This window comes from Myxine glutinosa, chromosome 3 (genome assembly GCF_964187855.1).
Source record: "Myxine glutinosa chromosome 3, kmMyxGlut1.1, whole genome shotgun sequence".
Taxonomy (NCBI): Eukaryota; Metazoa; Chordata; class Myxini; order Myxiniformes; family Myxinidae; genus Myxine; species Myxine glutinosa.
This window is the reverse complement of record NC_136263.1, coordinates 111,780,681-111,808,226: the sequence shown is the minus strand read 5'-3', so window position 1 is coordinate 111,808,226 and position 27,546 is coordinate 111,780,681. Positions and strand designations below refer to the sequence as shown.

At 46.5% G+C, this 27,546-nt stretch overlaps 1 protein-coding gene across 1 annotated transcript in view; it reads left to right on the top strand.

Annotated features, from left to right (window-relative positions):
- Nucleotides 1-412: 412 nt before the first annotated feature.
- The window catches only part of LOC144891090 (extracellular calcium-sensing receptor-like), a 32,414-nt gene continuing 5,280 nt past the window's right edge, over nt 413-27,546 (top strand). Inside the window, exons 1-3 of the mRNA XM_078773475.1 lie at nt 413-590; nt 2,247-2,265; nt 25,924-26,185. Coding sequence (XP_078629601.1) covers nt 413-590; nt 2,247-2,265; nt 25,924-26,185 — 459 coding nt within the window. The remainder of the gene's footprint in view (nt 591-2,246; nt 2,266-25,923; nt 26,186-27,546) is intronic.

The following is a 27,546-nucleotide window of genomic DNA, read 5'->3' as shown; positions in this document are numbered from 1 at the left end:
GTGTAATAGTCTTCGGTACTCATATCTTAGGACTATTCCTCTTGGAAATAGTATTATTTACTTATAATTTACGACTCAATTTATTTACCTAAAATTATGAAATATATTTACATTTTATCTTTTTAATTTCCAGCTTGTTACATGCAAATTGATTTATGATTGAGATAATTTGACAAATACACTATAAATTCAAAATAAATAACAGTTTCCTTGATTTGTGGTTCTCAAATGTGTATATATTTGTTTGCGATGAAATGTACCTTGCTTTCATGATTCGGCCAGCCCAACCTGATTGCTGTACAGATAATTAATTAATTAAATGAAAGCTACCTTTTTCCAAATGAAACTGCTGTTGATAACTTTTCTATTTGTTGTTCAAATTCCAACAATGTGTTTGTGGATATTGAGGATTATGTGTTTGATTTGTCTGCACATCGTTATTGTGAGCTCAAATGATTGCAAACATCTTGAGAAAGAAACGCGTGAAATAACAAAAGTGGGAGACGTCATATTGGGGGGCCTATTTCCTTTACATTTTGGCATTAGTGACAGAGAAGAAACTTTGAAATCTACACCAGAATTGCCTGGCTGCACAGAGTAAGTAATTTTCCATTTCTATTACAAATTATTTCTTTTGAATACAGAATAACTCAAGGAATCCTTTTCAGCCCTTCCAATACTCATCCATTTGATTGAACAAATCTCGTTCATTTAAAACGTTTGTCATTTTGCAAACATACTCGTACATTTGCTGGAACGCTATCTTCTTGCAACAATGTTATCAAAAATATTTTTATTTTGTGCAACAATGTTATCAAGTGGTTTATAAATTACTACATCTATATCATTGAGGCGAATCTGAATATTTTCCAGCCTTGGATTTCCCCAAAAAATGTTTATTTTTGCTTAAAATTAATTGTAATAAATAACAATTTTTATGTGTAATATTACAATACAGTCGACCCCGCTATTCGCGGTTCCACTATTCACTGGTTCAGCTTATATGCGGTTGATAAAATGCAACATGTTTCTCTCTAAAGGTGGTTCATTCTTTCTTCTTCTTATTCCTCTTCTTCTTCTTCTTCTCTATTTGCGGAAAAGTTTCCCGCAAAATCGCAGGGTTTTTTCCAATTTGCGGCCGTGTTCCGCAATTTCGCAGTTTTTCTTGGGCTCAAAAAACAAATTTCACTAGCTGCTCGCTTGACAAATTTATAAAACCCATCTTTCACCAGCCATGCACAAAGCAGCTGGACATATGCAAAAAAAACCATCTTATTTGAGCTGCGAACATGACCTGCTTCTACATTCACTTCTGTGTGCTTCACATTTTCATTGACCTTCGCGGATTATCTTCGACATTTGCGGGCGGGATTTGCCTCGCCATTTGTGGGATTATCGCTAACATTCGCGGGTTTTGTCTCGCCATTACTGGGACTTTCATCAACCTTTGCGGATTATCGTCGACATTCTTGGGATTTGTCTCACCATTGGCGGTTTGTTTCTCTCTATTCGTGGATTTTCGTGACTCGGGAACCAATCCGCCTTTTTCCCATTGATATAATGCCCCGCCATTTGCAGTTTTGCAATCTGTGGCTTTTTCCAGGAACGTATCCCCCGCGAATAGCGAAGTCCGACGGTATTTAACCTCTTGTCAACTGTGTACATTTCATCCCAGGATCTTTCACACACACATGACTTTGAAGGTTTAAAAGATCCCTTTTAAAGCTGGTTTATCAGTCAGTGACACAGATAGTTTTGGTGCATCACACTTTATATTAAGAGATTTGATTTAAACTTTGTAATCGTACTCGATTAAATTGTACAAACGAATAAAATAATAGAATGATCAGATGTACTAATAATTCAAAGTTTTTGAAATTAGGCTTTGGTTTTTTTGTTCTTTTTGAGCAGATTTATTATACATACATCATTGTGTATAATGTAAATTCTGGTATGACTTTAACTTGTGCTTCATAGTTAAGGTGAAACATCAAAACTAACTCTACTGGAAGGACGAAGTATAATGATAAAGAATCCTGGGGAGTAACTTGTTAATAGTGGCAACACTATGCCGCACATCAAATCATGTTTGGACGTCTTCTTCACACTACAAAACACAAAGAGCCTGCTTTCCATGGTCTCATGCATGTCAACACTAGAGTTTTGCATCCTGGAGGAAGATGCATTGGTTTTGGTGGAAGTTTTACAGTATCAAGTTATTTATATGTAATCGCAGCCTTTAACAGGTGTGGGCTACAATTTTCAGTCAAATGTAGATGCAGCTCCGACTACAAGCAAAGTTGCAGCAGTTGTTGTGCAAAGTTGCAGAAAAGTTGCAAAGTTGCATTATTTATTTTAATGCAGCTAAAGCACGTAAAGTAACTTGCATTTATATGACTATGTCTTTCTTTCCAGCCTCGATCCACATATTTTTCACATAAAAATACATCCAAATAAAAAATACTTACAAATAAAAAAACGACAGCACCAGGTACCGTATCCAATTTATTGAAGGAATGTGCATAAAGATTATTAAAAGTGCTTAACCATATCATACCGTGAAAAAAGAAAAAAAAACAACAACAACATCATCATCATGTAGCCTACTGTTTCAAATTTTTATTTGAAAAACACACAAATTTTCAAATGGTGATGATGATGAAGAATGAATATCCAGTGAACTCCTCGAAGTTTGAAGATGACCCAAATGAGGCTGCTGCAAAGTCATGCACTGAGGAAAAGGCAGGTGAGGATGGTGGTGAGGTTGCCGAGTCGTGCACTGTGAGTGAGGCAGGACAGGCAGTATAGGGTGCTGATGGTCTTAAGGTGGAGGAACCAGGGCAGAAGAAATGCGTAATTGAGAGCTGCCTTGTAGATTGCCGTAGCTTTCTTTGCAGATTTTTGTAGGGGAGCAGCAAGACATCCAACGCCCTCTTAAATTTGAGGTAACACTCCATGACCTGGTCAGCGTCTTGTACCCTGTCGGCAATCACCCGCATGTCCTGCATGCTGCAGCACCTCACATAGGAACTTGACCATGAGGTTGGACTTCGGCACCTCTCCTCCTCATCACTGTCCACCTCATCCTTCTCGGAAACCTTGGTAATGGCCTCCAACTCCTCCTCAGTGAGCTCGGCACCATGCGAAGAGATAAGATCCTCCAACTCCTCAGGCTGCATATCATCAAATCCTGCCCCTCCCACCTGCCAACCCGACAATTTCATGCCTCTCCTCCATGTTATCAGAAAATCTTGTGATGTTCTTCACTGCCCGTGTCCACAGGTTGTGCCTGCATGCGGTGATTGTGGAGCCTCTCACCTCATCCAGCAACTTCTTGATGGCGCCAATGCAGTGGAAAATGTTGAAATCTTTCCAACATTGCCCAACGGTGAGTCCTAGGTCGGAGTCCATCGCATCTAAAAATGCGGTGGGTGTAATATGTTTTAAACTATTATAAAGCCAGTCAAAAACAACGGGTTGGAACAGTTTTAATGATACAGCCACGTGAGCATGCCAAAGTCTGAAGTCTGGGCCCAGTGTAAGGGGTGCTTATATCATCTTTATTTTTCAGACATCCTACAGATGTAAATGAACACTCAGTTTACTCTCTGTACATTGCACATCACGTGCAGCAAATTTCACCTCCCTGTGCCTTGTATTTATTGTGATTTAAAAAATACCGCTTCTGCACACCGACCTTGAGGCTCAGTTTGCAAGTCAGTTTTTTTTTTGTATACAGAATCGAGGCTCGTGTAAGAGCTAACACATTTAACATGAAAACATGCACAGACACACAAAACTATGGAAGGGGTTGGTTGGGGGAGGAGGGGAGGGTACATGGTACAAACCAAATTAACACTTCTAGGAACCGCAGGAAAGAAGCTGGGGATTCAAAGAGGCGGAAATTGGGGCGTTTTAATGGGGGTAGAAAAGATCAATGTTTTGGATGGAGGAAGATAAGAGATATAGTCCGGCAGCCAAAGGCCAAATTTCCCCCTGACCCCAAAATGTCTGATATAGTTTTTTTCTCTGCTGATTATTCATCTTTGGGGTGTATATAATGAGATCTAGAGTGGTGTGGACCTGTCACCCTTAATCAATTATATATATTCAAGATGGCGTCCAAGATGGCTGCCACGAAGGACTAAAATTCGAAAAATCCTATTATTTCAATGTTTTCTGCCACAGATTAATTATTTTTTGGCCAATGTATATGTTTTGGGGTCCAATAATTTCGATAGAAAGGGTTTGAGAAGTATTGGATGTACCGTTGCTATGGTAACTAGCAATATGGCTACCATTAAGTCAGTAAAAGGTGGTAAAAATGGCAAAACTGCCATAAATTTCAAGAAAATGTTTATTAGAGCATTGTTTTTATTTCCTACGTATATGCTAATGACCACAATGTATTGGATAAAATAGGTTTGATGAGTTACGATTTTCTGTTGCCATGGTAACCATCTAAAGTGACCATTCTGATGTTTGAAATAAGTGTGAAAGATATATAACATAAAACCATACATTTTTGGCCTTAGTTAAATGTTTTCTAACGCTAAGATCATGATGGGATTGATTTGATAAATAAACTGTTTGATGTTGCCATTGTAACCACAAAGATGCTACCATGAATGGGGGCTTTAACGTTTTGATAAACACGTTTTTTCTGCTAATATCACATTGATTACCATTACGTTTCAGATATTCTGATGACAATAGGAGTCTAAAGTTGGAATGACATGATGTGACGATTGTGACGTGTACAGAGCATTCTTTCTCTCCCTAAAATTGTCAAATACATTCAAGCTGAGCGAGAGGCAGACTGGGCACTCCATCTCGATACTGTCAAAGAAATGATACCTCTCTTCTTTGCAGCAGGACATACCCAATATGTCTGATATGCCCTGTACTGCCTGCATGCTATGGAACGTCTTCCGAGTGAAGTCTGCAAACACCTCATGGCCCGAGAGCACACAATGCATCACACCTCAGGTTTGTTCAATGGCATATGAACTGATATGGCCATTGAAACTACCTTCATGCGATATGGACATGGGCACAGAGGTATAGTGGGCATCACCCTGAACCCGAAACCCTGAAAACCTGGGCATACAGTCTACATACATGCAATGTAATCATTAATGACTTGAACCAAATGAGGGACAGGGAAGGTCCTCCTGCGCAGACCTACCACAAGGAAGAGATGCCAGCCAGAATCAAGGTCGATACCCAGGACAGGAATGCGCTGCATGAGAAAGTAGAACTCAGCATAGATCCGCTAGATCCAGAGCAGCATCAAGATGGACTAGTCAATGTGGTGACTGGAAAGGTTGTAGTCCACCCATCAGTCAATGTCAAAAATGCCGTCACTCTGGGTGAAAACCAAATGGAGACGTTCGAGAAAAGCTGGCCTGGTGGTTTTCATGATACCATAACCAAGACAGTGAATACAATGGAAGTCGCCCGGAAACACCTTAAAGTAGGTGAGGTCAAAGTTTTTGACACCGAGACTATCTATGCCAGAGCCATTGGACTGCAGTCTGGCCCACGTAGCCTAGATGCTGAGAGCATCATGGCTCATGAACTTTCACCTTATCCTACTTCCATGTTTGATGCAGATGGTCAGATGCGTGAAGCCAAAACCAAGGCCAACCTCATGAATGCCATCAAAGTGGAGGTATCAAGCAGAAATGCTGAGAAGGATGCAGAGGCATCATTCCTGGATGGTTGTGCTATACTCTTGGTAGTACCATGGCCGACATCTGGCACAGTGCAAGACTATCTGGACCGATAACGCAGTTACAGTCACGTGAAAATGTAAGTACACCCCATGTAAAGTTTTGACTTTTTCAACATATTTCAACATGCAGCTATTGGATCTTCATTTCAACAATATTGGTAGACAAATGTGATATAATATAACAAATATCATGAAACATTTACATTTTGTAGTCCATTGTATAATTTAAATAAACATAAATGCAAATTTCGCATGTGGAAAAAGTAAGTACACCCCTACATTTATCACTACTTGAAAAACCTAAAATTAGAATCAGGTGCACCAGCTCAGGTGCAAATGATTAGAACATCGTTAGAGAGGATCTTGGAGGAGCCTGTCTTATTTAAACCTCAGACATTTAGTTTGGTTTGCTCTTTGTTGTTTAAGTGTGCGGCGTCACGATGCCTAGATCAAAAGAGCTCTCTGAGGCTTGAAGAAAGAAGGTTATAGATGCCTACGAGTCTGGGAAGGGATTTAAAAAGATCTCCAAAGAATTTGAAATCAATCATTCGACTGTCCGGAAGATCACCTACAAGCGGAGAAGATTCCAAACAACTGCCAACTTGTTCACGCCAGGCCGCCCCAGCAAGTTCAGCCCGAGAGCAGACCGCAAGATGCTGAAATAATTCTCTAAGAACCCCCAGAATGTCATCACGGGACCTACAGGTAGCTCTTGCCACTGTTGATGTCAAAGTGCACGAGTCTACCATGAGAAAGAGGCTGCACAAATTTGATCTACATGGGAGGTGTGCCAGGAGAAAGCCTTTGCTGTCCAGAAAGAACATCAGGGCAAGACTAAAGTTTGCCAATGAACCAGACCAAGGCAAAGACCAGAACCTCTGGAACAATGTGCTCTGGACAGATGAGTCAAAGGTAGAGCTATTTGGCCACAGTACCAGAAGACATGTTTGGCGAAAACCAAAGACAGTATTTGACCACAAGAACCTGATACCAACTGTAAAGCATGGTGGTGGAAATATTTTGGTTTGGGGCAGCTTTGCTGCATCAGGGCCTGGGCAGCTCACCATCAAAGAATCCACTATGAATTCTTCATTTTACCAGAGGGTGCTTGAGGATAATGTGAGGCCATCTGTCGGCAAGTTGAAGCTCAACCGAAGGTGGACCTTGCAACATGACAATGACCATAAACATACCAGTAAATCCACCAAGGAATGGCTGAAAAGAAAGAAATGGAGGGTGCTGGAATGGCCAAGTCAAAGCCCAGATATAAATCCCATCGAGATGTTGTGGGGGGATTTGAAACGAGCTGTGCATGCAAGAAACCCCTCAAACATCGCACAGCTGAAATAATTCTGCATGGAGGAGTGGGCAAAAATTTCTCCCAGTCGATGTCAGAGACTGGTAGACAGTTATAAGAAACGCCTACTTGATGTTGTTTCTGCCAAAGGGGGCAATACCACCTCTTAGAGCCAGGGGTGTACTTACTTTTTCCACATGTGAAATTTGCATTTATGCTTATTTAAATTATACAATGGACTACAAAATGTAAATGTTTCATGATACTTGTTATATTATATCACCTTTATCTATCAATATTGTTGAAATGAAGATCAAATAGCTGTATGTTGAAATATGTTGAAAAAGTCAAAACTTTACATGGGGTGTACTTACTTTTTCATGTGACTGTACATCCAGGGACGCCTGAAGAAGACTGATGTATATCTTGTGTTTGACAGGTGAGTCACTTCAAAAATAAAGGAATCAACGCTATTGTGATGTTCATCAATAACAGATTTAAGCATGTACTGTAACCATAACCACACAAATTGACATGCATGTACCAAGTACCATTCTTATGAACAGATTACATCCATCTGACAAAAATGGTAGTAATCAGTTCACCTAAGTCTGCACTCTGGCCATATATGAGACAAGTTAAAGAGGAGCGCAACTTCATGCTGCAAATAAAATGGATGCTGTTTACATATCTGCGAATTACCCCTACCATACCAATTCTATACTTTCAGATACAAAGCAGACAGCACGAAGGACAGCACAAGGCAAGGACGAGACAAGGGAGCAAGTAGGGTGTATACTCTGTGGTGCACCACACGTCTACCACCAGAGAAGGTGATGCTGACTGTCACCAGAAACAAGATGCAACTCATCGACCTAATATGCGAGGACATGGCATCCCACAAGGATGACTTCACACAGCACAAGCTTGTTCTCACTGGAAGTGACCCTGTGCCAGTGGAGATTAATAGTGGTGTCATCATCAAGCACCAGGACATGAAAACAACGCAGGAGGAGGCGGATACCATTATTGTTTAACAAGTGTCAGAGGTGAAGGCTAAGAAAGTGCTTGTGGTTGCAGACGACACTGACATCTTTGTTCTTCTGCTTCACTTCTATTGCCAAGGTGACATACCAGCTTCAACCTCTGTCCTGATGGTTTCGCCAATTCATGGTCGTGCAGTGATTGATATCAATGCCACCGTTGACCAGCATCGTGAAATTATCCCAGACCTGTTAGCAGCACATGGACTCACTGGTTGCGATACAGTGGCAACATACTTCGGAATTGGAAAGGCTGTGGCACTCAGAGTCCTGAGAGCTGGCGTTCATGCCCTAAGCTACATCGGTGACACAAGTCGCATTCTGTCGGAGATCACCTCCCAGGCAACACCATTCATTCTGGCCTGTTATGGCCAGACTAAATGTACGTCATTGACAGTGGCACGCCAGAAAATGTGGACCAGCAAAGTTGGCCGGAGTGTGGCTGGTGCACCAAAGCTGGCTTCCTTGACTCCAACAAATGAGGCATTCAAGGAAAATGTGGCCCGCGCTCACCTTCAGGTGGCAGTCTGGAGGAATGCACTGCAACCAGATCCACCGAGAATGGATCCAACAGCATTTGGATGGTCATTTGCTCCAAAACACTTTTCCCAACAACTCTTCCCAGTGACATCCCCCTCGCACCAGATGATTTACTGAAACTCGTCAGATGTTCTTGCAGTCGTGAGATCCCTTGAAAGACACAAAGATGTGGTTGCAACAGTGCAAACCTTGCCTGCTCAGTTTTCTGTGCATGTCAGGGTGGCCAGGGTTGTTTTAACGAAAGAACAAAGCAAGCTCCACAGGCAGACGACGATGACGAAAATGACGATGTCTCTCAACTGAACCCGGGGACGTATACACATCTGTATCCATCTGCAAATACCCAATGACCCATTGTGTCAGAACATTACTTTTGTGACACCACTCTAAACTGAAATGCCTGCAAGCCAAAGATAGATTGTTTTCTAACATGAACGTTCGTGTGTGCTCACGTAGTTTCTTTAATGGTAGTTGTCACCTACATGTAATCTACGGCATTCTCGATGCAATTCTATTTTTGATATTCTTTGCAATCTCTGTGGTTAATTTGATCGCATTTCCTGTGGTCATCTTGTATGGCCCTAAATGATAATATCCAGGAACAAATCATACTGCTCTATGTTGTTCATCTTTGATGATATGACAGTTTGTTTAGTTTCCGCCATCAAAGCAGTAGTTTTGGAAGCTATTTAAGGTGGTTACCATGGCAACAGAAAATCTTAAACTCATTCATCCTTTTTATCGAATTTATTGTAGTCAATTTTATATACCTAGGAAATACAAAGAATGTTCTATTCATATTATCTTGGACGTTTTGCCATTTTTACCACCTTTTACCGACTTAATGGTAGCCATATTGCTAGTTACCATAGCATCGGTACATCCAATACTTCTCAAACCCTTTCTATCGAAATTATTGGACCCCAACACATATATCCTGGCCAAAAAATAATTTATCTGTGGCAGAAAACATTGAAATAATAGGAATTTTCGAATTTTAGTCCTTCGTGGCAGCCATATTGGACGACATCTTGAATATTTAAAATTGCTCAAGGGCGACAGGTCCACACCACCCTAGATCTCATTATATACACCCCAAAGATTAATAATCAGCAGAGAAAAAAACTATATCAGAGAATTAGGGGTCACTCCCCTTGGCTGCCGGACTAATAGTGGTGAACAGCTGTTTTAAAGACCTCGAGGGAGGAGAGAGATTGAAGAGAGTGTGGGAGTTTGTTCCAGAGGCGGGATAAAAGAGGAATAAAGGAGTGAAGATGAGCAGAGAGTTGTAGCGGTTACCGCTGGATGCACACAATCGCCTTGCACCGGCCAGAACACGGCCAGACGCGCCTCTCCCGGGCATGCCCGGACTCACTGTTCCCGGGCACGCCCGAACCTCCCGGGCATGCCCGGTCTCGTCTTTCCCGGGCATGCCCGCTCTCGCCTTTCCAGGGCTCGCCCAGAGCGTCCGGGCATGCCCGCTATCGCCTTTCCAGGGCTCGCCCAGAGCGTCCGGGCATGCCCGCTATCACCTTTCAAGGGCTCGTCCAGAGCGCCCGGGCACGCCCAGCCTCCACTTGCCAGGCCGCAGCCAAACACGCCCGGGCAGGTCCAGACTCGCCTTTCCAAGGCTCGCTTTTGACACCCGGGCATGCCCGGTATAGCTTTTGCCGGGCAAACTTCCCGACATAAATGTGTATATATATTGCTGCCCGATAAACGGGCTTGTTAGAATACCTGAGCTGTTTTGTTTCAATAAAGCAACTCGGACGAATTCCGTCTTTGGTCGCGTCAATTCTTTCGACTCGCGTTGGAGCGCAGTTCCTTCATTGGTGACCTACCGACATGGATACGGCAGTGACGCTTAAACTGCCTACCTTCTGGGAGGCTCACGCAGCTGTTTGGTTCGCTCAGGCGGACTCTCAGTTCGCCCTGCGAGGCATCACCGTGGACGACACCCGCTTCCACCATGTTGTGGCAGCGCTCGGTTCCGCCACCGCGGCCCGCGCCTTGAGCCTCCTCGAGCACCCGCTGGCTGCTGACAAATACGACGCGCTGAAGACACTCCTCCTCGATGCTTTCGCCCTCTCACCGGCAGCACGCGCACGGCGCCTGCTCGCTCTGCCCGAGCTCAGCGACACGCGCCCGTCCGAGCGCATGGACTATATGCTCTCGTTGCTTGGTGAGCACTCTCCGGATTTTCTGTTCCGCGAGCTGTTCCTTCGCCAGCTGCCTCACCCGGTACGCCTCGCCCTGACTGGCACGTTGATCACGGATTCCCGCGCCCTCGCCAGGGAAGCCGATAAGATCTCCTCGGAGGGCCAGCACATCGGCGCGGTTACCTGGAGCCCGCCGCCGTCCGAGGCGACGCCCACGACACCCGAACGCCCTTCGCGGTTGGAGGCCGAACTGCCGGTGCAACTGGCGGCCGCCACGCCGCACCGCCCGCTTCCGACATGACGGCCGGGGCCTCCACCTGACCGGGCGTGGTGTTATTACCACGCCAGGTTTGGACACAAGGCTTGGACGTGCCGGCCCCCGTGCACTTTCGGCAGGTCGGGAAACGGCCGGGCCGGCGTTCATTCCCAGCCATGAGCGCCGGCCACTCGGGCAACTTGCTGTTTATTCGGGACAAAGCGTCTGGGCGGCGTTTCCTGTGTGACACCGGCGCCCAACTGAGCGTCATACCCGCCTCCGAGCAGGACAGGCGGGACGCCGTTTGCGGCCCCTCTTTGGTCGCTGCTAATGGCTCGGCCATACACACTTTCGGCCCACGCGTCGTCACCCTCTGCTTCGGCAGCCAGCGTTTTCAATGGACTTTTGTGACCGCCTGCATCCCCATGGCTTTGCTGGGCGCCGACTTCCTCTGCGCGCACGGGCTGCTGGTCGACGTCAAACGTCATCGCCTTGTCAACGCCGAGACCTTCAGCTCCCTGGCGTGCACGATGAGCAGCTCCGCGCCGAACGAACTGGCGTGCGCCCTCCCGGCAGCGAACGAGTTCACTCGCCTGCTCGCGGAATTCCCGGCCCTCACGCGGCCGACGTTTTCGGCCGTCGCGGTACGGCACGGGATCGAGCACCACATACCCACTACGGGCCCGCCGGTCTACGCCACGGCCCGCCGCCTCGACCCGGCCAAGCTCGCCGTGGCGAAGGCTGAGTTCAACACGTTGGAGCACCTCGGCATCGTGCGGCGCTCCGATAGCGCGTGGGCCTCGCCACTGCACATCGTGCCAAAGCCGGGGGGTGGATGGCGCCCGTGTGGCAACTACCGCCATCTCAACGACGCTACCACCCCCGACAGGTACCCGATCCCGCATATTCAGGACTTTTCCGCCCGTTTGGCGGGACGGGTTATCTTTTCGAAAATTGACCTGATACGGGGCTACCACCAGGTACCTGTCTGGGTGGCCGATGTCCCGAAGACGGCCGTCATCACGCCGTTCGGCCTGTTCGAATTTTTGCGGATGCCGTTTGGCCTCAAGAACGCGGCCCAGGCGTTCCAGCGCTTGATGGACGGCGTGCTGCGCGACCTGCCGTTTCTTTTCGTCTATCTGGACGATATCCTCGTCGCCAGCACGTCCCGCGCCGAGCACCTCCTCCACCTCCGAACACTGTTCGGTCGCCTCAGCGAGCACGGCTTAATTGTCAACCCGGTCAAATGCCACTTCGGCGCGACGACCGTTGACTTTTTGGGCCACCGCATCACCAAGACCGGGGCCGTGCCGCTGCCGACCAAGGTCGAGGCCATCACCACGTTCCCACGTCCCCGTTCCATCAAGGCCCTCCAAGAGTTCCTCGGCATGGTGAATTTTTATCACCGATTCGTGCCCCGCGCTGCTCAGCTCATGCGGCCCCTTTACGAGGCCCTCCGGGGTGACATTGTTTGGTCCACGGTCATGGACGCGGCCTTCGCCAGCGCCAAACGGGCCCTCGCCGACGCAACGCTGCTGGCTCACCCGGTGCTCAACACGCCCATCGCCCTCACTACGGACGCCTCCAACTACGCGGTGGGCGCCGTCCATGAGCAATGGGTGGACGGGGTTTGGCAGCCACTCGCTTTTTTCAGCCGGCAACTCCGGCCGAACGAGTTAAACTACAGCACGTTCGACCGCGAGCTGCTCGGGCTATTCCTGGCCGTTCGCCATTTCCGACACCTCCTGGAGGGCCGCCCGTTCACGGCTTTCGTCGACCACAAGCCGTTGGTCTACGCAATGGCTAAGGTCACGGAGCCATGGTCGGCCCGCCAGCAGCGCCACCTCTCCGCCGTGTCGGAGTTCACCACGGACATCCGGCACATCGCCGGCAAAGACAACGCCGTGGCCGACTGTCTTTCTCGGGCCAGCGCGAACGCGGTCCACCTCGGCGTGGACTTCGCGCTCATGGCGGCCGACCAGACCACCAACGCCTCGGTGCAGGCACTCCGTGCGGCGGACACGGGCCTCCGCCTGGCCGACATTCCCTTCGCGGGCACCGTCCTGCTCTGCGACATCTCCCAGGGCCAGCCTCGCCCCATCGTGCCCGTTTCCTGGCAGCGCCGCATCTTCGCCTCCATCCACGGCCTTTCTCACCCGGACCGGAAAGCTTCTCAGAAGCTGGTGTCGGCGCGTTTCGTCTGGCACGGCCTTCGACGAAACATCCGCGACTGGGCCAACGCCTGCACGGCCTGCCAGCGGGTCAAGGTCCACCGCCACACCCAGGCCCCGCTGGCACCTTTCGCCGTGCCTGAACGGCGTTTCGACCACGTCCACGTGGACCTGGTGGGTCCCCTGCCCCCCTCGCGGGGGTTCACCCACCTGCTCACTATGGTGGACAGGACCACCAGGTGGCCGGAGGCCGTGCCCCTCGCCTCCACCACCACCGCCGACATGGCGCAGGCGTTCATCGCCACCTGGGTCGTGCGCTTCGGCGCACCAGCAGACATCTCGTCCGACCGTGGCCCACAGTTCACGTCTGAGCTTTGGGGCGCGGTCGCCCGTTCGTTGGGGGTCACGCTGCACCGCACCACGGCCTACCACCCCCAAGCCAACGGGTTGTGCGAGCAGTTTCACCGCTCCATGAAGGCCGCACACATGGCCGGCCTTCAGGACGATGGTTGGGCCGACCGGCTGCCGTGGGTCCTTTTGGGCCTTCGCATGGCCCCCAAGGAAGACCTCCAGGCATCCGCCGCCGAGCTCGTCTACGGCCAGCCGCTCCGCGTCCCGGGCGAATTCGTGCCCGACGCTACCAGTCCCTGGTCCGCCGCTCGCCAGCGCTCGGACCTCCAGGAGGCCGCCCGACGATTTGCCCCCGTGCCGATGTCCCGCCACGGTGGCCCCCAGTCCTACATCCCCCTGGCACTTCGCACAGTGGAGTACGTCTTTGTGCGTCATGACGCGCACCGGGGGCCACTCCGGCCGCCGTACGACGGGCCCTTCCGGGTCCTGCGACGGGGCGACAAGTCTTTCATCGTCGACTTCGGCGGCCGGCCGGACCGGATTTCTGTGGACCGCCTCAAACCGGTGCACATGGACGTCGACCGACCACCACGGTTGGCCCTTCCTCCGTGGCGAGGCCGCCCCCCGTCCACAGTTCCCCCCGCTCGACCACCCACCACCACGTCGGACCCCTCCCCACGACCCTCCAGGTGTCGCTTCGGCCGGGTCATCCGGACCCCCCTTAAATTGACCCTGCCGGTGCAGGTCGATTCTGGAGGGGCGTGTGTAGCGGTTACCACTGGATGCACACAATCGCCTTGCACCGCCCAGAACACGGCCAGACGCGCCTCTCCCGGGCATGCCCGGACTCACTGTTCCCGGGCACGCCCGAACCTCCCGGGCACGCCCGGTCTCGTCTTTCCCGGGCATGCCCGCTCTCGCCTTTCCAGGGCTCGCCCAGAGCGTCCGGGCATGCCCGCTATCGCCTTTTCAGGGCTCGCCCAGAGCGTCCGGGCATGCCCGCTATCGCCTTTCCAGGGCTCGCCCAGAGCGTCCGGGCATGCCCGCTATGGCTTTTCCAGGGCTCGTCCAGAGCGCCCGGGCACGCCCAGCCTCGACTTGCCAGGCCGCAGCCAAACACGCCCGGGCAGGTCCAGACTCACCTTTCCAAGGCTCGCCTTTGACACCCGGGCATGCCCGGTATAGCTTTTGCCGGGCAAACTTCCCGACATAAATGTGTATATATATTGCTGCCCGATAAACGGGCTTGTTAGAATACCTGAGCTGTTTTGTTTCAATAAAGCAACTCGGACGAATTCCGTCTTTGGTCGCGTCAATTCTTTCGACTCGCGTTGGAGCGCAGTTCCTTCAGAGTCTTGATTTTGTCAGTTTCACCAGAAGATGGTTGCTGGCAGATATTGTGTGTGCTGCAGGAATATTTGGGGGACAGAGCAGGGGGAGCAAGGCCGGAGAGGAGTCGGTAGAAGACAGAAAGACCACCTGTATGCCTGTCTTCATGGTCTTTTGGATCTTTAACAGTCTTCAGGGTCTTTTGCGTCTTCGGGGTATTTTGGGTCTTCGGGGTATATTTGGTCTTCAGGGTCTTTTGGGTCCTCAGGATCCATTGGGTCTTCAGGTTCTTTTTAGTCTTCTGGGTATTCGGGGTATTTTGGGTCTTCATGGTCTTTTTTGTTTTTTAACAGTCTTCATGGTATTTTGGGTCTTTGTTTTTTTTTGGGTCTTTGGGGTATTTTGGATCTTCAGAGTCCTTGGGGGGTATTTTGGGTCCTCCGTCATTTGGGTACTTGGGGTTGTTTGGATCTTTTGGATCCTTGGGGTATTTTGGATCCTTGTGGTCATTTGGGTCTTCAGGGTCTTTTCTGTCTTTTGGGTCTTCGTGGTATTCTGGGGCTTTGGGGTATTTTGGGTCTTCAGAGTCCTTGGGGTCTTTTGGGCCCTTGGGGGTCCTCTGGGTCTTCATGGTATTTTGTGTCTTTCACAGTCTACAGGGTATTTTGGATCTTCAGGTATTTTGGGTGTTTGGGGTCCATTGGGTCTTCGGGGTCTTCTGGGTCCTTGGGGGTCTTCTGGGTCATTGAGGTATTTTGGGTCCTCAGAGTCTTTTAGGTCTTTCAACCAGTGGACACACAGTCGTCATGTTCAAAGATTGCCCATTAACCCCCCCCCCTCCCCCCCACTCAAATCCCTCCTAAACACTACTCAAAGCTTTTAAAACCTAGCCTTATGAAGGGGGACAGACACACATACACAAACACATATTGTGTTTCATATGGTAGATGTCGAGATTACACCTTGGTCGAGTGGCTGGATCAGTGAGGTGGTGTTGGGCGGCATGAGGATCACCTCGACCTTCGGGTAAGCCTGCGTCCAGGTCTGCGGGGTGGCCAGGAAAGTTGTCTATGAGCAGAATAACCTGGAACACAAGGTTTTTTCCAACAGGTCCCTCACCACCTAAGGGACGAAACAATTATGAAACCAGTCCATGAAGGTTGCTGCCGGCACCCAGGTTTTCCGTTGGGCTTCCAAAACATGTGCAGCATTGCTTGCCCTTGAGAGCATGCGGGTTCAAGGAACAGTACATCATGGGTTTGACCATACAATCCCCTTTTGTGTTTGCGTAGAGGAGAAGTGATACCCGGTCATTGGCGACTTGAATCCTGATGCTGTTCCCTCACTCTTCGAGACCAAAGTTCTCGTAGGCATCTTTTCCAGAAAAGGCCAGTCTCATCAGTGTTGAAGACCTGCGAGTTGAGCAGGCAACATTTTGGCCACGTCGAGGTCTGCTGAGGCACGGTCCCCTGTGAACTTTACATTTTTGAGACCGTACTGCTCTTTTAAATGGTGGAACTGTAGCTTCGCACGGCGGAGTACGTCTTCGTCCGCCACGATGCCCATCGGACACCACTGCGGCCCCCGTACGACGGGCCTTTCCGCGTGCTGGAGACCGGGGCGAAGCACTTCACCCTGGACATCGGCGGTACTCCTGACCGCGTTTCGGTAGACCGCCTCAAGCCGGCCCACCTCGATGTGGACCATCCACCGCCAGTGGCCCGACCCCCACGTCGGGGCCGCCCTCCTGCGGGCGGACCCCCGGCACCGCCCAGCCCCGCCGCCACGGCGCCCCCCGGTCCTGCACCCATCCCAGGGGCAGCCAGGGGCATCCCACCTGGTATCCCTGCACCCCAGACGCCGCCGATCGCCAGGGGGCGCTTCGGCCGGGTCATTCGTCTGCCCCGCAAACTGGCCCTCCAGGTGCGCGGGAATTCTGGGGGGGGCGCGTGTGGCGGACACAAAAGCCCACTGGCGTGGTGACATCATTCCACGCACCAAGTGGGCGGTGGCCACGCCCGAGGGGTAGGCGTGGCCTCAGGATATACACCGGGCGACCAGCCCGGAAGAGTTCAGTGTTACAGTGTAGTCTTACAATAAAGACGTTCATATGTTACCGCTTGTCCGCTTCCTCCTTGCTCACAAGCAGCGCGCGTAACGCCGCGCTTTAGAACCATCCCCTGCTTGCTGTGAATGAACCAGCGCTGCTCGTACCATAATCGCTCAGTACTTCACTCGTGCTTGCACCATCCGTGCCAGACAGATGATCTTGATCTACTGTATATCCATATTTGTGAACGTCTGTTTGTTCGGTTGTGCCTCATGGACAGCCTAAGGAAGTGACTTAGAGAGGGAAGAGCGGGTCTATGGGGGTAACTTTTCACGAGAAACAACATGGGCGCATCTGATTTAGACTTGGGGTGCGCCCAAGGGGCGTGGCAGCAGAGCGTGCCCAAGGGGCGTGGCTTCCTCTGACAATAAAAAGCCCACTACAAATAAACAGAATATCAAAACTAAATTGTGTGACTGACTATTTATTTTCCGGGAAACGCCGGGTAACTCTGCTAAATGTATATAAATTTCACCTTTGCACGAATGAGAGGTCCATACTCTCCCTGTGTTGTCCTCTATCCATATGCTGTGAGCCTTTTCCATCCCATCAATGTGGACGTCCAGGACCTGGGTGACCACCTTGGTGCTCGTTACAGCACTCGCCGCACCACTTTCTCGAATCACTTTCTCATTCTTCCGTTTTTAGCAAATGGTGGATTCATTGACGTCGTAATGCCTGGCAACAGAGGCTCTCTCTCGAAAGCTGGTCGAGGCTCATCACTTTCTTCTGCCTCTTGGTAGTCGACGCATCTATGGCACTGGTCTTGCGTTTGCGCAAAAACTCAGGTCAAAGCAACTGGACGAGAAGCATGATTGAGACCCAGGGCATGGTAAGTCGGGGTTCGACTGTACACCAGTTAAGAATAACTAATGTAATGTATTAGAAGGGGTTGTGTAATAGACAGTGGGAAAAAACGGTGGTAAAACCCATTTTTATTTCAAATTTCTTAAATCGCCATTTTTAATCTGATTGACTTGAAAATTGAACAGCATTTGTATATCGAGTCACTAAATTAGAAAACCAACTATTGTTGAGGTCAAAGGTCAACTCAAGGTCAAACTTCCAAAATCATCAATTTTCATCTGAAAAACCATCAATTTTCATCCGATTGACTTGGTAGTTGAACAGCATTTACACATTGTCACAAATTGGGTAAACAACTAGTTTTGAGGTCAAAGGTCAACTCAAGGTCAAACTTCCAACATCATCAATTTTCATCTGAAAAATCATCAATTGTCATACGATTGACTTGAAAATTTAACAGCATTTGCATAATGCCTCATTGAATTGGGAAACAAATTATTTTTGTGGTAAAAAGGTCAAAGGTCATCTCTTGGTCAAGCTTCTAAAATCATCAATTTTCATCTAAAAATCGTCACTTTTCATCCTATTGACTTGAGCTTTGATCATGATCGTCAATTTTGATCTTGATGAAATGGACAATTTGCTGGATCAATTGCAACCTTTTTTTCATGGGGTAGGGGGTGGGGGTGGTGTATTTTGCAAGTATCGTGCTCTGCATGACGTCTTCTTGTTTAGTTTGTTTGTTTAAAGTCTTATGATTATGTGAGTATGATTCTACATGCTGTCCCGTCTTCAAACAACCATTGAAATTGGTTTAAAATACCTTTAGTCAGTGCAGTATACTGTTTATTCTACCAGGTGAGTGCCAAGGGTATTGCCCCTATGTTTAGAAGTGGCCTTAGAAAAATACCACGTTAAGTAATCTATACACCTTGACATGGATTTTGCCAAAGGCAGAAAATCCCATTGTGGGGCAGGCAAATGAAGTCAAAACAACCTCCATTGTGTGACCCTTTGTCTTTCTGTCAAGTTTGAGATTGGATAAATAATGACTGGAGGTATCACAGTCAGGGAGATAGATAGACACCAAATGGCATATCTAAATTATATTCTCCGTAGGTGATTCTGTCTGTCTGTCTGTCTGTCGGACGTCTGTCCGGGGGTGTGGCTTCCTCCGCTGAGAGAGTAGCTCCACCCATTCTGGAAGAGGCTTCAAAAACAAATATCCACCATTTTGTTTACTCGCATAGCTTTGAGGCCTCTTTTGTTAGGTCCGTGATGTATTGCTCTCTTTCACAGTTTTATTTCAACTCTAATTCGATGTATCATTTCATTTTTCACAGTCGCTTACATGGTTTTAGACTCGGTTGCAAAAAAACGGGAATAAAGTTCGATGAAAGTTACTGTTTGTAGAACAAAATGCATTTTCGAAGGCCTGCAACATAAAGCCCATTCATTGAGTCTCCCTCGCGGCTTTATCTCGACTAATTCACCATCACAGTCACTGGGATGGTTCAAGTCTCTGTTTCAGCTAAAGTTGAGAAAATCGGCGACATGTATTCCAACAGCCATTTAGAATGTGACAACTGTTATGTCGGCACGGGGAAGGAGAGAGGGGAATGAGAGAACAGAATGACAGAAGAGAATGAGAGAGATGAAGGAGCGATGGAGAAGGAGATAACATCCCCAGGACTTCGTTATTTATATTATTACTTAGTAAAAATACAGCGACTGAATAATGAAGTTCGGGATCAAACCGAGGACTAATTATATTTTTCCATATTCCTGGGGTGTATACACAGAGTTTGTTTCAAGCGAGTCAACTCTTTTCCAACCATGGAATAAAACCATACAGTACTTCAAAAATGTACATAATAATGTAAGCTATGGAATACCATATTTATTAATAACGTTTGGTTTTAATCTATTTTTACTTTGTAAAGCGCAAAGTTATGAATATATTCAAGTTTTAAAATGAAGAAGAGTCATGGGCTCTATGGGCCTACGATCGGCCTCTGTATGTCTATGATCGGATGTGCATTTTAAGACTCAATCAACCTGTCTTCGATGAAGAATTACTTTTTGAACAACTCGAGCAAAGGAAACGAGGTAATGCCTGTTTCGTTCAGAGCGATTATACACCGCCCAAATAAAATGCGTTTCAATTTTCAGGAATAGCTTCCAGGAACTAAAATCGTGAAATCTTTATTATTCTTTTTATTTGTTTTCGCACGAGTTTCCAAGTGTGCGTGTCCCACTACCCGTGTGTGTGTGTGTGTGTGTGTGTGTGTGTGTGTGTGTGTGTGTGTGTGTGTGTGTGTGTGTGTGTGTGTGTGTGTGTGTGTGTGTGTGTGTGTGTGTGTGTGTGTGTGTGTGTGTGTGTGTGTGTGTGTGTGTATGTATGTATGTGTATGTATGTATGTATTTTACATGAGATGTAATAACACATTTCAAACTGTATTTCCCATGTGCACGCACATGCATTCACATGTTATCAGAAGTAAATACATTGTGTAGATTACATTATTTGTGGATCTTGATAAATTGCCAGTAACCAGTTTGTGAAACTGAATGTGCAGGTGCAGCATCTAACGCAATATGTCGAAATGTCACACACGTCCATGCCCGTGGGATTCCCACGGGTGACCCCACTAGTCTTAATATGATAATGCCGAGACGAAAGTAGACACATACCGGAGGCAGGGATTATAGTTAAGTGACTGTTTCGGAGTAATTGCTGAAGTGTTTATTAAGTTCCAATTCTTCTTTATTCAAATATTTTTTTGCATAGGTGGGCACCTGTCAGTTACTGTTACTCCGTTACTAACGAAGTTACTTTTTTGAGTAACGGAGTAACGGACCCGTAACTTTTTTTTTCTGTAACGGACCAGGTAACGGAAGTTAATTTTTGGTCCGCTACTCCGCTACTTTTTGCTCCGTTACTCCATTAGTTTGCTACATTTTGGCCGCTTGAATAGCCAACAACCAATAGCATACACCGATACAAATGAAGCCGAGCTGCGGCGATAGCTGACTTCCATTTCCGTTCCGTGTTCAGAACTGACTGACTTCAGTTCTGCAGTGTTCTTACTTCTTAGCAGCAGCAGCATCGTTTCTCTATCGTCTAACTTAACTTGTCTTGAAGGATGACAAGCTGATGGACATGGCCTTCTGCAAGGAGCCAGGCCTAATGCGCGTCTTCGCCAAATACAACACGGCCGTCCCTTCCAGCGCCTCAGTGGAGCACCTCTTCTCCATGGGCAAGGACGTCATCAGGGCGAAGAGAGTCACCCTCTCCGATGTGGAGCGCCTCCTCCGTGGAGCGCCTCTTGTCCATGGGCAAGGACGTCATCAGGGCAAAGAGAGCCACCCTCTCCGATGTGGAGTGCCTCCTCCATGGAGCGCCTCTTCTCCATGGGCAAGGACGTCATCAGGGCAAAGAGAGCCACCCTCTCCGATGCCAGCTTGGAGCGTCTCATGTTCCTCAAGGTAAATAACGTTAAAAAGATTATATTTAGTGTACTGAAGGAGCTGGGCTCCAACGCGAGTTGAAAGAATTGACTCGACCAAAGATGGAAATTCGTCCGAGTAGGTTTAATAAATGTATCACACTTGGGTACTCTGAAAAGCCCGTTTATCGGGCAGCAATATATATACACATTTATGTCGGGAAGTTTGCCCGGCAAAAGCTATACCGGGTATGCCCGGGTATCAAGGGCGAGCCTTGGAAAGGCGAGTCTGGACCTGCCCGGGCGTGTTTGGCTGCGGCCTGGCAAGTCGAGGCTGGGCGTGCCCGGGCGCTCTGGACGAGCACTGGAAAGGCGAGAGCAGGCATGCCCGGGAAAGACGAGACCGGGCGTGCCCGGGAGGTTCGGGCGTGCCCGGGAACAGTGAGTCCGGGCATGCCCGGGAGAGGCGCGTCTGGCCGTGTTCTGGCCGGTGCAAGGCGATTGTGTGCATCCAGCGGTAACCGCTACAGTACTTGCTTTTTTAACGTTTCTTTGTACTTAAATTAACTACTGTGCGCGATCGCGCAAGTCACACTTAATTCAATTGATACATTTATGCTTTAATTACAGGGCAACCGCCACCTACAGCATGCCGAATTCACCAATTTTCACCCGATTGACCTGAAATATACAGAATTTGCAAATTGGGTCACTGAATTAGTTCACCAATCAAAACCTAGAAGCTGATTGTTTTGTTTTTTTAAAGATCTAAAGTTCAAAGGTCAAGGCTGCATAAAATCATCAATTTTCAGTTTGTATTTAAAAAAAAACTGTTTTCATTATTTTGAGAAAATGGAAGAAAAAGACAAAGACGAATACAAACGTTGGCGGACGGGCTTTGCATTTTCAGATGCTTTTTAGTTTGTAGGAATTGGATTCCTTCATTATAAATTTTGATTTATTATTTTCGGCCTCTATTGTGCAATCTATCTTGAAGATAACCTGTCATGTATCAGATTCATCAAGTCGTGAGTCTTGTGCAAATTTATTTTACAGAACTCAAGAATTTATGGGACAGAAAAATAATCGGCTGTTGTTATGAATGAATTAAACTGGGACGCTAATTACATTGAATGATGATGGAACTGCACATATTGCAAGTACTACTACCGGATAGACGTTTTAAGTCTCGCCTTCGGGCTGTCTAGCCTGGGTTGGAATCCCGAACCAGCTACAAACTGTCATCCTGGTGTCTAACAGGCAGGACGAGGCATCAGTATATGTGTGGACCCTCGGATGGACGTTAAACTGGGCGTCCCATCTGTTACTTGGTGGACATGAATCAGTACAGTGTCCTTTACAAAGAGTAGGCAAGCTATCGCCGGGACATTGAACAAATTACAAATTATTGATCTAACATACAGGGGACACTGCATAAGAAAGGAAATTAATGAATTCTGACAGGAATATAATGTTGAATGTGTAAAAGTCACAAGGTGCTCTGCTACTTTTAGTAAACATTCATAAAACAAACAAACAAACAAAACAAAACCAACAAAATCAACAAAGCAAACAGCAACAACAAAACCAACAAAAACCAACAACTACTACTATGACTACTACAACAACTACTACTACTACTACTACTACTACTACTACTACTACTACGACTACTACGACGACTACTACTACTACTACCTCTACTATTACTACTACTACTTCTACTATCTATATAATAATACCGTAAGGACTCGACTTTGTTATCCCTTTTACGCCGCACCCAGTGACCCGATGCCCACGGCACTAATGGATTTACGATCTACGAACCGCGCTGTTTGTTTATCACGTACAGACAGACTCGAAAAATCTGAATTAGTCGACTTTGGGGCCCCAAAGCATCCGATTAACGGCCGATACGACGCCATCTTTCGACGCCATCGTATTGGGCGTCTGCTGGGCGAAGGCGATGCGAGCCGTCCGCTGATTGGACAGTCGAGTGGTGTCATTAAATAATGGGCCATGCTTACTGCTTACTGATATTGATCTGAAACTTGCAAATGGGCATGTATTGCAAAGCAATTTTCCTTCTTATATTGTCCAAGTCTAAAATACACACCCACACACACACATAAATCAACTGATCGTCAAATCTGCATTCCCTACAACCAGTGATTACAGGTTTAAAAAATGATTTTTTGACGTATTGACTCAACGATGTAAATAGGAAAGCATTAATTTAATTATTTCCTTCTTATTCTGTAAAAGCGGCCTCGACGGTATAGTGTGCGATTGCCCAAAGCAGGTTCTTATTTTGACAATCGTTAGTCGTACAATAAATACTTACGGAATATTAAATGAAAAAAAATGTTTCTTTCTTGAATATTTTAAAGCATTTTGTTTTTCATTCCACATGGTGTGTTTCTTCCCTCCCTCTGTGGACAACCAAGTGCCGGCTTCCGGTGGTAGTATAATCCTCTGTAGAAGTGTCGGGTTTTATGAGCCAATAATTATGGTGCGGCGCATGTCGAGTCACAGCAGGATTTTATGAAACGCCATTTGAAGTTGTGAAAAAGGTCAGAGTACCTGCTAACATGTCAAGCTAGAGCAGGACGGCGCAGGTCAGTTATAGTTAATCAACGGATCAATGAGAATGTCCTTTACTGTACGTACTGTACTTTACCACATCGGTTAGAAACGCTGCCGCAGGATATCTCCGATGGTCTTTACTTTAGCTTCTGTTTTGGATTCGGTTCCCGCCTCCTGATACCTCGCAGGTGTGACGTCGCATCAGAGGACGTTAAGCCAGCTGTCTCATCTGATTGGACAGTCGAAGGCGACAGCAAGCCGTCCACTGAGTGGACAATCCAGAGCATGCATTTGTGCCGGTGTCGGCGATCGTTGACTCGTTGTTCATATATGCACTCTTCATGCTCATCTTTCTTCCTAACTCTTACTCGGACAAGCAAATCCCCTATGCCATCCATAATGGTACACTCTATCCATACACCACATCCTCCCTTCCGTTGATGTTCCACGGGTTTCGGCTAGTTACTACTACAACTACTACTACTTTCATGACCCCAATATTATGGCCATCCTTCTTTTGGGTTCCTCCATGGAAAGCTTTTGGTCCAAGTCTTTCACAAACCAGTTGGAGCAGGACGTCAAGGAGTGAACGTCGTCGCCGATAAGCTCCGTTTTTAACCTTTTTAAGCGCTTTTTTAAAATTATTTCTTCCCTTTGTATAATAAAAAAATACGCTATCCGGCGTTTCTTTGACTTTATTTAATAAAAGTAGTGGAGTAACGGTAACTTCCATTACTTTTTGTAACGGAGTAACGGGTAACGAAGTTACTTTTTTGAGTAACCATGCCCACCTATGTTTATTTGACAATAAATGTGCTTTCTTAAATTTACATACTCGTTTATTTCTGGTTCATTCCTTCACGTTCATATGTATGGGTAAACATGGGGTGATTGACGGGATATCATTTCCTGCAGTCTGAGTAATTACATGAATGATCGCAGTTTAATAAACCTAAGTTAAAATAACTTTTAAACGACAGCTGAGTACATTATTGGGTAAAATCCCAACGTGACATGCGCCTGCCTGTTAAATTGACTTCCTGACATTTTCAAACTCCATGGATTCGCTAGTATTGTGACTATGTATTTGTCCTTTTTTTTTACTAATGTCCTTTTATTCCTTATAGTTCATATCAAAGCCTTGTCTACATATATATTTTCCCTATCAATTGTCCTTACTAGGAGTAATCTGTAACTAAAGTGGTTTTCACCTTGTGAAAATTTATCTTATGTAGTATTTATTGTAACGTAAGCACACTTCTTTTTTACAGCGTAGCCCATAACCGTTTACGGAATAGTGTTTCTCTGTCTGTCCGGTGTATGTATGTATGTATGTATGTATGTATGTATGTATGATCCTTCCGCTGGAATTTTGTGGGTTTATTCCCTTTAAAATTCGTTGTCCCTGCAACCATTTGTCCCATTGACACAAAATTGAAACGATAAGAGCACCCCTCCTGTATATTTTTTTTTACTGCTTTTACATTTTTACATTACTGACTGTAACTGCTGTTACATTACTGCTGTTCCAGACTTTATTACATGACATTTTTACTGCGTCATGGACCACGTGGTATGGCGCCATCTTGGAAAAACTGAAAGAATTTGCACCTCTATATCTTCGAAACCACTCAATGGAAAATATTGAAAGGTGGATGTCATAGGCTCCGTCATTATGATGTCATAAATTGACAAGTAGAATGCTCGATCCAATCAGTATGAATTTTTTTGGAGCGTGACCTAGGGATAAATTAGGCGAGAACAAAAATTGATGGCATCGTCAGTCACATGGTTCGGCAGCCAGATTTTTATGGCATAGCCCAAAGGGCTATGCTGTCTGGAACAGCCTTTGTCCATCTGGTATATGTATGTTTGTCCCTCACAGACGTCCACCAATCAGAGCTGAGGATCTGATCACATGACAAGGGACTCAGCAGATCCAAGCCTGACTACGCCGTTGTTAGACTATCGGTCTTGTTTTTTTTATCTCAAGAGTATACAAGTGTGATTTTAGAAGTTTAATGCATTATTAAAACTGTTAAACATTTTTGTTCTGCCAAAACATCTATTTTGCAGTTTTTATCCAAGAGGCCTTCGCTGGGCTATGGCAATGGTTTTTGCAGTGAACGAGATCAATGAAAATAGCTCTTTGCTTCCTAGTACCACACTTGGCTATATCATACATGATACATGCTTCAATATGCCAAAAACAGTGAAAGCTTCGTTAGACCTGATGAAAGGAGTTTCGTTTCAAAATACATTGTGTCCTCGGCACCTTGTTGTTGGTACCTATGGATCTACACTTGCAGTGATGATGGCCCGCCTGTTTGGGCTTTATTACATTCCTCAAGTAAGCTTTTTGTTTGCATTATGTCTGATCAATGCATTAATCTTTTTACATAAATATGAACACATATCTCTTGTAAATAAGGAGAGCTGACTGTGAACATTTTTAGGCGTTGAACTAAAAATCGCACTTGTGTCTCAAAGAAGCGGCTCAGTTTGGCATTTTAAATGTTTTAAATAAATATTTTAAATATAAATAGGCAAAGCCTAGAATCGAATGAAACCCTTTAGAATTGCCCTTTAGGATGCTATGGAATAACCCATTTGGAATTACCCTTTAGAATTACCCTTTAGATTACACTTGAGAATCCAATTAAGAATTACCTTTTATGATCCTTAAGAATTACCCTTTCTAACCATTATAATTACACTTTGGAATCCAATCAGAATTACCCATTAAATACCTTCTAGAATTACCCTTTAGAACCCTTCAGAATTACCCTTTAGAACCCTTCAGAATTACCCTTTATAACCCATTAAAATTACACTATAGATTCCAATTAGAATTATCATTTATATCCGTTTATAATTACCCTTTAAAACTCTCGAGAATTACCCTTTAGAAACCTTTAGAATTACCCTTTATAACCCTCTAGAATGACCCTTTATAACCCAATTAGAGCTACCCTTTATAACCAGCATTCTCCCTGTGTTGAAATCATTATATCGTAATGTTTAGTTGGTTACAGCACATAAAGCATTTATCCATAACATTATGAGGTATCTTTCTCTTTTATGGACCTATTACACACACCTGAATGCTATCAACTTAAATCAGCAAAAAAAAAAAGGATTTACAAATCAAAAGACTGAGAAGGGCAAATCAAATCAAAAGAAGAGCATGATCTTCCCATGAACATTTTTGTTGACACCGATTATTTTATTTTTTTGGTCTTTGGCATAATGGTTGGAGCATTGGAGCACTCTGAGTCTGGGAGATTGGCGGTTTGAACCCCGGCCGAGTCATACTAAAAACTGTAAAAAATAGTATCGGCGCAGGGAAAGAAAATGGTGTCATGTTCTTGCCTTGATAAAATTGCCATCTCCTTACAGGAGGTGTTTCTTCTTCCTAATATGAAAGAACGGTGAGGGAGGAGAGGCTAAATCGGGAGGAAGCAGGCTCTCTTCACAGCCCCACCCCATGCCTCCCATCAGACCTGCCCCTCGCCTTTACACCTTGTTGCGTGCATTTCAGCCAGGGCAAGTGTGAAGAAGAAGGTGGAGGTTTCTTGAATAGGGGAAGTTTGAAGATGTTTGGAATAGCAATAGAACACACTGTACAACGTTTGCTCACTCTTTGCTCTTTATGATCAGAATATGTGGTGAACTTCTGGCTCTCTTGGTGGTCTGCAACAACGTGGGATT